The sequence below is a fragment of the Vigna umbellata genome, chromosome 8 (genome assembly GCF_029865625.1).
Source record: "Vigna umbellata cultivar VRB3 chromosome 8, Vumbellata_1.0, whole genome shotgun sequence".
NCBI lineage: Eukaryota > Viridiplantae > Streptophyta > Magnoliopsida > Fabales > Fabaceae > Vigna > Vigna umbellata.
In genome coordinates, this window is record NC_142172.1 from 28,937,159 (window position 1) to 28,948,570 (window position 11,412).

General features: G+C 30.2%; 1 protein-coding gene across 2 annotated transcripts; it reads right to left on the reverse strand.

Annotated features, from left to right (window-relative positions):
* Positions 1–4,785: 4,785 nt before the first annotated feature.
* On the reverse strand, positions 4,786–6,003 carry LOC124823163 (uncharacterized). 2 transcript variants are annotated; one of them, XM_047295328.2, is made up of 5 exons: positions 5,930–6,003; positions 5,622–5,735; positions 5,430–5,522; positions 5,255–5,353; positions 4,786–5,162 (listed from the first exon to the last, which is right to left on the reverse strand). In XM_047295328.2, coding segments are annotated over exons 1-5 (480 nt in total). In that variant the 5' UTR covers positions 5,931–6,003; the 3' UTR covers positions 4,786–4,989. The 2 variants fall into 2 exon arrangements, with proteins under 2 accessions (XP_047151284.1, XP_047151283.1); XM_047295327.2 differs by having other exon boundaries at positions 5,430–5,528.
* Between the last annotated feature and the right edge of the window lie 5,409 nt (positions 6,004–11,412).

The window sequence follows — 11,412 nt, forward strand, 5'->3', positions numbered from 1 at the left end:
CTCCATCGATGTTCTGCTTTAACTTGATTGTACTTTTATTACTATTATTATATATTTATATTTTCTCCATCTTCTTTCTAGATTCTCTATCAAGTTTTTTTCTTTGTCTACACTCTACACTCTGTCAAGAATCAAGCATATTTGCAGCATTGTCATTGGATCATCACATCTCATTTTCTCACCCTCCCTTCTATCGTATCGTGACATGCACTAAACCACACACCACAGGATTCGGGAGCCACATTTTCTTGTTTGCTCAATCAAAGTCGCTAACCACGTGCCTCATACAACTCTCTCTTTTCATTTATTAAAGTTATGTGCTAGAAATAGCTTCCTCTTTTCTTTTTTTTGTTTTTCATATGTAATGTTTCTGCTTGTTCAAGCAGTTTTTTACTTTTGAGAATAAATTCAATTATTAAAGTTTTACTTTTTAGTTTCCGTGATTCATTATAAGGAAATTCATCTAGTATATAATATTAAATTACAATTATTTCTATTATTTTTAAATTTCTATTATTCATGTTTTAATATTTACTGAGTATTTTTTTCAATTTATTTTTAGTACGAAATTTGAGTATAAATTAAATAGATGATTACCCGATTTGGAATTAGTTTACCAGACATGTTGGATTATTTGTTTGACCAAATAAATTGAGAAAAAGTCACAAAATCAACCGATCTTATTTATTAAAGAAAAACAGTCTAATAAATAAGCTTGATTCAAACACGCGCACACACATGTTTACTCGCTGCGTTCCGTAGAATATATGTTTCTTCATACAATTAAAATTTATTATAATCATGTATTCTGATTAAATAAATTATATTATAATTAAATTCTACAGTCAATAAACACTATTGAATTTATAAAAGATATGTTAATATTTATTGAAAATAATGTATATAGTAATATCTTATTATTTATAATTGTAAAATATTCACATAAATTTAGTTTTAAAATCACACATTTTTATGAAACATTGAACTCACGAAAGTTTAAAAACATAAAAAACAATTTAAGAGTATTAGTTTCACTGATTGTATTATTTTATTAATAAAAAATTCAACTTTAAATAGATTCTATATTAATTGAGTTTATTTTATAAAAGTTATAATCTCTTTATAAATACTTTTTATAACTTCTTTTGTCTTTTTCTTAAATTTTTATCGTTTGATTATCAAAGGCCTCATATAAATTCACGGTATAGGGGTTTATAATTCTCATTGATCAAAATCTCAAAAAAGTAAATTTACTTTCTGTTTTTTGTTTAATTGAGCATTTTGAGGCATACAGGGTTTAATAATTCATGCATGTGGTTTAAAATATATTAAAGTGTATATTTATGTAGTTGTGATTGTAATGGTATGTTTAGATCTTTGATCTAATGTCTAGATAGGTAGTTTAAACATGTGTGAGAACTAAAGTTCTAAGAGCAACTTTGAGTAAAGGGCGATGTTCTCTACACCATGTGAGTTAGTTTTAATTTATAATTGTATTAATAGTATATGAATTCTAATGAGTGATGATGTTTGATGAGAAAATTGGGTGGGTGAAATTTGTTGTAGATTAGTATGTTATAATTAATTGAGCGTGTATGATGAATAAAAACGATTAAATGTGAGATATGAGTTGCATATTAACTTGATCTTTAATGTGTGAAATTTGAATTGCACTTGTAAAGTGGTATCTTTGCTTCTAATGAGTCATTTTATATGAATTGATATTGTTTTTAACTTGAAAAAAAGTATTCATTAGAGCCAAGGTACCCTTGTTATGTAATTTTAGGAGTCTGGGTTATGCAGGCTCCTTAGCGAGCCAATCACTTGTTTCTAACAAAGAAGAAGGAGAGGCCTTCTCACTTAGTGAGTGTTAAATTTGGTTTTGGCAAAGATGTAGCGATGTGTTCTCGATGGGTGAGCCAACTTCTCATTGGACGAGACTATGTTTCTTATTCCAAGTCAACTTTAGAAAATAAGAATTTCTGTTTCATTAACCATTGGACCAAGCTGAAAATTAGAGAGATGGTCCTATATATATGAATCTTTATTTTTCTTGTTGAGATCTTTGATTAAAGGTATTTGATCAGAACATATGTTTCACCGTTTTGATGTAATTATTGGAAATAATGTATTTGAATATTATGCTAATGAAATAGAAAATAAATGATGAATTATTAACATTAAATTAAAATAAATGATGAATTATTAACATTAAATTAAAATAAAATGATGAATTATTAACATGTAAATTGGTAGTGTTTATTTTAAATTAAGGTGCATATGAATGGAATGTTATGGTAGTTATTCTTAGGGTGAGAATACTACAATGACTTGGTTTTATGTGGGGTGTATTGAGGACAAGCACTGAAATTAAATCATCATTACTCTATTAGTAATTAAATTCATATAAATGAAAAGAACTATTTGTGAGAGTCGATGGAGTTTCATATCTAGAGTGTTGACAATAGTCAAACTTAGGAAAGACACTAAATTTATCCTGTCATGGTCTATGGATTGGGAAGCAACTCATATATGTTATAATTATAACTTTTAAAAGGTAAGAGTGATTGAGTAAAGGCGGAAGCAAAGTCTCAGGGTGATACTTAATACTTTAGTCCTCCAGAAATTATGTATGTGGTTCTTGGTATATGAATGAGTTATGAGAGCCTTTATGCTTGATTGTTGATTATATAATTTGTGAAAGTTATGTAGTTACACGTTGAGTTGCTATGTGTATTCTATTTCATTTAAAACTTATAAGTTGTAAATTATCACTATACCTTATCTTATTTTTTGTGTTTGGTTATAGTTTATCCGCTTGTGACATCAATTAAATGACAACTAATGATTGTTAGGAAATAATTGTTGCAAAGGTATATAGTTTTGTATTGTATAGCTCTTTTATAAAACATTATAATTATATATATATATATATATATATATATATATATATATTAAAGTAAGCATAGTTAAAAAATTAAGTTAAATCATTTAGTTATATTAAAATGATGAGAGGATGTATCAAAAGTATATATTAGTAATAAATTTTAATTTTGAAAATAATCATGATAGATGATGAAAACATAAGAAAGACAATGAAAACATCAGTGTGAGGAAAAGGTGAAATAAATAGTTACAGAGAGAAGAGGGAGAAAAGGAAAGGTTAGAAATAGAAGAAGTTAAGGAAAGGCGAGAAAGAAGGGGGAGTGTGGTAGGACCCAGAAACGCGTTCCAAACGACAAGGAGACAAAGGTGGGGCCAGACATGACAGGGGTCGGGAAAACGAAAATAAGGTGTCGTTTAATGGAGAGATGTGGTGGGGAATGGCGACAGTTCACCACACACAACGCTCACCAACTCACCCATCCTTATTCATATTCCTTACAAAATCATGGATCCATCTAGTTTTTGTTACCCAAACCCAGATTTGTTGGTTCTTTTAGGAGACACATAGCCATGCTCATATGTGTGAGTGCAACCTTACCTTCCAATACATGTTGCCAAATTCATTCTGCTCCTTTCTTTCATAAAACCATAACCTTTTGCTTTTCCCTTTCAAACAATTTTCTCCTTTTTCACCCCACCTCTCACTCCCACTCAATTTACCTTTAACTTTTATTATTCATTCATAAACCTCTATTTTATTATCATCATTTTTTTTAATCTTTCTTTCAAAATCAAGCTCCTATCAAATTTGTTGTTATTTGTAAACCTTTTTAATTTGTATTATTTAAAAATAAATAATTTAATCACTATATTACGTTATAAAAAAACCCTTGATGATAAAAAGAAATTACCAAACACGTTGTGTTTTTTCTTCAATTTCTCCAGGCGTGTTTAGAAATTATGTTAATAGTGACTAGAGATTGAAATGGTCCTATCCGATTGATACAGACTTGTTGGATCCAATTTTCATTTTTAAAAAGTAGATGAATGTTAATATATTTTTTTAATCATTTCCGACATCCCTGTTTGTGCATGATCGTCTCAGATATGTCATCATTCTAAAGTCTCTCAAATTGGTCCTTAATTGTGAAAATTTAAATCAATTGAGACCTTCTCATTAAGTTGGCTAGACGACGTTAAATAAATTGTTACATGGATAGCTGAAATGACCAAATGATACTGACATGACACACTATTATTATTGACCTGGCTTTGTTTTATTTATATATTTTAAAAAGTTAACTTTTTAAATCAAAACCCAATGTTTTTATTTTAAAATAATAAATTAGTAGTTAGTTTTATTTAATTTCATTGTTGTGAAATTTGGGATAATTGGAAGAATAGGATTTTGTCAAGGCTTGTCTTGTGTGGTTGGAATTTGGAGGACAATAGGGTACATCGGTGGACAATATTATTAAAGAAAAGTTTTCCTAATAATAAATATTAATTTTTACTATTAAAGCAAAATAATAATATTATATATGAATCTATTAAACTTATCATATAAATCAAATTATTCATAAATTTTCACAAACATTTTTAAATTCACTTATTTTTATTTTCAAATATATTAAAAAAACAGCATAAATTTTATCTTTAAATTGATTGACTGGCCTTTAATTCCATTGTTTCCAAACAAACAACACACAATTATGAAAAACTTTACGAAGAGGAGAGACTTCTCTTGAAGAGAAACATGGCCCTTTGTCGAGCTCCGCAACCAAACGCTCCTCAACGCCCTTTTCACTGCTATGCCTATCAATCTGACCAAATACGAAATAGGCTCACCGCCATCCACTGGGAGAATTTCATTTTAAATCTATTATTTATGAAAAAAACTGGAATCAAACAGGTTAACATATTGTCAATTCACACAAAAATTACAAAAAATTGTCAGAATTTTCAAAATACACAACACTCTATTGGCATAATGCACCAAATCTCAGTTTTATAAGGGTCACTATTTTGAAATTGTATTCATAAAAGCCAAACTCAATGAAAGTTCTTTGATGTCGGTGCTTTCACTTACACCTCTTCTTAACATCAAAGGTTTCTAAAGTGAACTTTTGCTTTTAAAGGAGCTTTGCCTTTGTTGAATGCCTCACATTCCTCCCTCTCCAAATATTTTCCTCCCTTCTTCCCTCTTCCATCTTCCTTTCTACCTGATCTTGTACTGTTCTTCAACTCATTCATGCTTCCAATTAATCCATCATTTTCTGAAAAACCAAAATCATAGTTCAAATCCTTTATTACAATATTCCCTGACTTTCACAACATGAACATGTTCGCATTAAGGACAATTATTTACCAGGACTAGATAACACTGCACGTGGCCGTATGACACAAGAAGCTCTTGCATTTTCTTTTGGACTTTCACCAACTCTCTTCACACTCTTCCATACTCCTCCTGTGCAAGTTCAACCATCATCCAAATTTACTTCAAAGAACCAGTGCTAAGGAGATGTATCAGGGAAAATCTCAACCTTTAGTTGAAGGGGTGGATCTCATTGTTACATGCTGAGGACAAACCCTAGTGCTTTTCGAAACTGAGGCTGCACATTCCCTCTCGTTCTTCTCTTTTTCTCTCAGAGACAACAATTTCGTGTTTTAAGACATTCCAAGAAAAGAAATTTGCAAGGGTATAAGAGATAAACATCAAATCAAATACAGTTTACCTTCAAAGTATAGTAACTCGATGAACTTTGAAAGCATCCAAGATTCACTGTCGTTTTCTGGATAAACACATTCGTCTTCTTCCTCTGGTGATCTTACTCTCACCTTGGGATTCACTTCAACCACAAGCCACAAAGTCACAAACTAAAAGGTGGGGGGATTATTAACATATATCACAAGAACTGTATACAGAATGATAAATGACTGTTATTGAAAATGGATTAAACCAGAAAGGATGACAACATGCATATATAACATTAACATGACGTGATTCTGTAATCACAACAGAGAAGACGTGAAGGAAACTCACTTGCACATGTGGTGTTTGGAAACGAGAGTTTGGAATAACGCCTTTGAAAGTTGAAACCTGTTGTAAGTTATAAAGGGCAGCATCAATGTAGAACAATGGTTAAATGTGTAAAGAAGAAGCAAAAGGTGTGGGGTAAAGTGAGAACTCGTAATTATATTCCTTAACTTGAACACCAAGAAGGCTAGTGTACTATATTCCTTAACTTGAACACCAACAAAGTCAGTGTAATGCATATGACCAAGTAGCCTTTAGTAACATCAACTTTGATCTCGTCCCAAGACAACACACTACAAAACATGTCCTATACTTACATACTTAAACACACTCATTGATTACCATTAAGCAAGTACATGTCATCTCACTAGAGCTAATAGTGTATCGCCTACTCTGAAATGTAGCACACTCAGTCAAGCTAAATGGGTCATTAAACCCAAGCTCAAACTCATTAAAATAAAGGCCTATCAGTATTAAATCATACTATAGATATCATAGTGATCAAAGTGACTTTTTTATGTTTACTTAATTACACTTTTACTTTCTGTTAAGATTTAAGATTGACTTGAGTGTATCTACAAATACAAACCTTATTCACTTTACGAAGGACGAATGCCAATAAGGATAAAAACGAGTATTTTGGAGAAAGAAAGCTAAAAAAGTTTGTGGAGTTGGAGTCTTTGTAAGATACATCTTTGACTCTGTAAAATCAATTAAATTGTTTTAAATTGTTTACAATTCAGATGATGAATGATAGACGCAAAAAGTAATGATCGACTATCATTTTATATTGGTTTTATTCCAAAATTTATAAATCATCAATAAATTAGAATTATTTTCATATTCTAGACTAGATGTAAGGACATCCTTTTATGATATATGTTATTTAAAAGTTATAAAATTAATTATTTTAATTAACTTAAAAAATAATAATTACAATATGATAATAAACTTGTTTTTGTTATTAAACAATAAAAACAATGTCAAACTAATAAATTTTACAATCACTATCTGTGTCGTCTTTTAATATATTATTTTCCAATGGTAATACAATATCGAATCAAATTTCTAAGATATTAACATATAATCATAAAAACTACAAAATGAAAGGGCCAACATACGTCAACTCGCCTCGCTTGTTATTATAGCTTAGGGTGTTACTCCCTCCACCCCCACACGTCTCTTCCTCCACCTCCCCAATTTTCTAAAATGCCAATTATATCCTTCTAAAATGACAATTATATCCTCAAAAGTTAAAATTTTTTATTTTTATTATATTTAATATTTTAATTTATTTAAAACTTCTGATTTACTTCCCTCTGCACCTCTTCCTCTCTTCCATTTTCGTTTACCTTTCTCTCTTCCGTTAAGCTTCTTCTCCACCTATAACAAATTCATATTTTAACAAATTCATATTTTAACAAAATTATTACGTTTAAAAACTAACCATATATAACATTTAAAATTATAAATTTAAATATAAATTACTGTAAATAAAATAAACAAATAAAATAAAAACGAAACGTAAAAGGAACACTGCCTCTGGACGGATGACATCCTTCAACGGATGTCAACATCCGTTGAAGGCAAAACGGATGTCGACATCCGTTTTGCCTTAAACGGATGTCGACATCCGTTTTGCCTTAAACGGATGTTGACATCCGTTGAAGGATGTCATCCGTCCATAGGCAGTGTTCCTTTTACGTTTCGTTTTTATTTTACTACGTTTTGCGGCTCATGCAAGGATTATAGGCTTGGATATTAAAAGGATTATTGGAAGTATGGGAAGGATTTAGGGTTTAGGATTATTGGAAGGATTATAACTACGTACCTGGAGAGGAACCACGACAAGGACACTACACCATAAACGCACTGCACCACGTACTGCACCGAGAACAAGAAGAAGATTGTTTGATAATTCTTTTCACGATCACCAAGCTTTGTAGAAAAATATTTTACTCATACAAGAAACTACGTAGGTTATCAGTGAAATATGTTATAAATGAATAAAATTAAAAAACAACAATTTTAAAAATAAAATTTTACTGAGGGGCAAAATAGTAAAGGAAAGGTGGAGGAAGGGGCAAAATAGTAAAGGGGAGGTGGAGGAAGAGATGTGTGGGGGTGGAGGGAGCAACACCCTATAGCTTATAAGTGTCCTATATACTTTTTTTTATATTTTGATACTTATTATTCTTTTTAATTGCTTTTAGTTTAAAATATTTTTTGTATTATATATTTTACCATTCTTTCCAAGAAAATGGAAGGATTGTGGTCAAACTAGAATTAAGACCTTGTTAAAAAAAAGGAACCAAACTAATACTCAAACTAAGAGAGCTGAAATGATTTTAAAATAAAATTGAATTTTTCAAGGTTTTAAACACATTACAAGGATTTTTATGAATCATTTGACAAGCTAATTGATTAAAATGCTCCTTGTCAAGCAAAAAAAAAACTGAAAGAAGTACATATTAATCTATTAGGTTAAGTATTTAATTGATTAACATTACTGGATTCACTAGTACAAAAATTGCGTACAACGTTGAATATTTTGGGCTTTTAATGTGAAAGTCGTGAACGACGTTATATCAAGAGACGTTAAATTAACGTCGAATTTTCTCAATATACGACGTTAATGTTAACGTCGAATTTTGTTAATTTTTTTAATTAATTGTGATCCTTTTCTACAACTCTACGAAACCTGAAAATCATAAAAACAACAAATTTTAGTTTTTTGGTATTTTATAAAGCATGAACTATGAATGTGTAGTGTAGTATAAAAAAAACAATAATAACCAATAACAAACAAGTTCAATCAAACAACAATAAACAAGTTCAAAAAAAGTTTGAGAAGAGAAGAGAGTATCGCGCGCTAAGATAAAGTGAATGAATTTTCAATCTCCCGCTCAAATTTTTATTCAATTCATTAATCTTTTGACGTCGAATTTAAAGGGCATTCGACGTTTTATATCTTTTACGTCGAATTACAATTTTAAACGACGTTTAATAATTACATTTATTTACAAAAATGTCACCGCTCATTTTTAAGGTTGGTTATTCAGTGGTTGGACGTTGAACGCGTGACGTTATACGCTGTTTTTGTACTAGTGATTAATTGATTATGTCAAGACTTAATTGATTAAATGCAAAGTGAATCAAGTTTTCAAGTTATATTAGCCTAATCAATTAATGTTTTACTTTAATCGATTAAAATGTCAGCTTTTTACAATTTTATTTTGAATTTAATAAAAAGCGCTCCTAGATTAATATTAATAGATTATTATTTGATTAACATTTATTAAAGAGTTTTTTTTTTGGATGCTATGACATAGACTAAGCCTAATGCTAATCTATCTAAGACACACATCTTTATTGAGACTTATACATCATAAAAACAGTTAGTGAGTGATTCCTAACAACAATTCTCTTCTCTTAAACATGGTAACAATCTCCCCATTCTTTGATGATGGTCAACCTACTTATAACATAACCTTTTGGCCCTTTGGACATAATTAAAACAAGGAAAAAGTATAGAGAAATATACAGTGTAACAATACAAGAATGTGTGCATGTCATATGAAAATGTGAAATTAGAGTATATTAAGCAGTAATGCAACCCAAATAGTTCAACATAATAGTTCAACCAAATTTAGCGGTTCATCCAAATACAAAAGTTCAAATACAAGACATTAATCACCCAAAAGTTCAAGTACAAGACATTAATCACCCAAAAGTTCAAAAAATAGTATACACCAACAAAAAGAACACAAAAATACAACAAACACAGAAAAATAATCCAAATCTAGAAGCTAAAGGAAGTGGAATCTGCATCATCATCAGTGTTTTCTTCAGGATTCTAGTCTCCATCATCTGGTGAGGGAAGACTAGAAGATTCACTTATATTACCAATGTGGTGTTTGTGAGTCTCCTTTGAATAGCATGAATCTTCTCATCTAATGAATCAAATTTGCAGCATAGTATTTATGCTTCTTCTTCTACCAACTAAAAATGTGATCCAATTGTTTCAATATTACCTTCTCAAAGTCATTCTAGGTCTCACTATAGGGGCACCATGGGTTTTGTCCACATTGATAGGGTCAACATAATTAGCAATGTCCTCATGGGGTTTATCCTCGAAAAATCATTGATTATCTTTATAGATCGGACCCAATAGGATAAAGATGGCAGGTTTCTAAATTTTATTTGATGCACTCGTGATATTAAAGGATTCATCCCTTAGATCAACATGACAATTTTCAAAAACCTTGGACAGAAAAATAGAATATGGCAAAGGGTACTGAGGCAAACAGATAGATTTAAGCATATTATCAACTATTATTGCATGCCAGTTTGCATGGATATGACCTTTGAAGGAATATATGATGTATATCTATTCATTTGTTATTTGGGCATGGTTACTCCTCCTAAGAAAAAGAATCCAAGCAATGAAAATTCTAACAACCTATCATCTCTTTTCATTCCCCTAATTTTAAAAAGAGTGTAATCTCTAGGCTCAAGGTACCTAAGACAGGATTGGAAAACAACTAGTTTATTAAATATTTCAAAACCTGGAGTAACTTTTTCTCCTCCTAACTTAAACTCGGTCATTGATGTCAAAATCTCGTCATCTAAGACAATATCTACACCTTTTACTCTAGAAGCGATAACTCACTCTATCATCTCAACATTTTCATAAAACACTTTAACTAGATGGGGTAAATTTTACCATTTAGTTGGAGATGTACCTCTAGGTTTTGAGAGCAAAGAAGGTCTTGAAAATTGAATCCATCATCATGATAAAAAGTTAAGATTAAGTTACTTGTGAGTGATGAGTGATATCTCCTTCCAAAACTATGTGAAGTTTTATTGTCCTTGGTTGTTGTGTATTTGAAACCTTGGGGCATGATGAAGATGCCATTGGAGATGAAGAGTGAGAGTGAAAACAAAGAATGTGAAAGATGAAAACAAACTAGAGCTTTCTTACAAGCATGAGAACGATGAGAGAGCAAAGAGAAAGAGGTTTAAAGAGTTCAAAATTTGAAAAGAGTATTTGTGAGAAAAAGAGATTTGAAATAAATGTGCAATTAAGAGTTCATCAAAGCATGGCGTGAAAACCATTCATAGTAGTATATTAATCGATTAAAAACTTAGTTTGATAGATTATTCTCGAACGAAACACAAACATAACAAATCAGATAAAATAGTGAACTAATCGATTATAGTATAACATAATTGACTAATACCAAAGCAATCATATATGTAGTCAGACACAATTTAATTGATTATGATTAATATTTAATTGATAAATTTGTGTAATAATGTAGAAAATACAAATTTTTAGTTAGTACATGCAATATCCAATATGCCTAACACACTTCTAATTGTATAAAAGATTTATTTACGTAATGCTTTTGTAAATATGTCTGCTAATAATAAATACCTATTTTTATTTTAAAGATTATATAGTGTTTATGGTTATTAAGAAATTT

Coding starts and splice junctions, on each gene's coding strand:
- LOC124823163 (XM_047295327.2), bottom strand. Junction 5,529..5,621: donor CGAGTTACTATACTTTGAAG/GTAAACTGTATT, acceptor TGTCTCTGAGAG/AAAAAGAGAAGAACGAGAGG. Junction 5,354..5,429: donor ATCCACCCCTTCAACTAAAG/GTTGAGATTTTC, acceptor GAACTTGCACAG/GAGGAGTATGGAAGAGTGTG.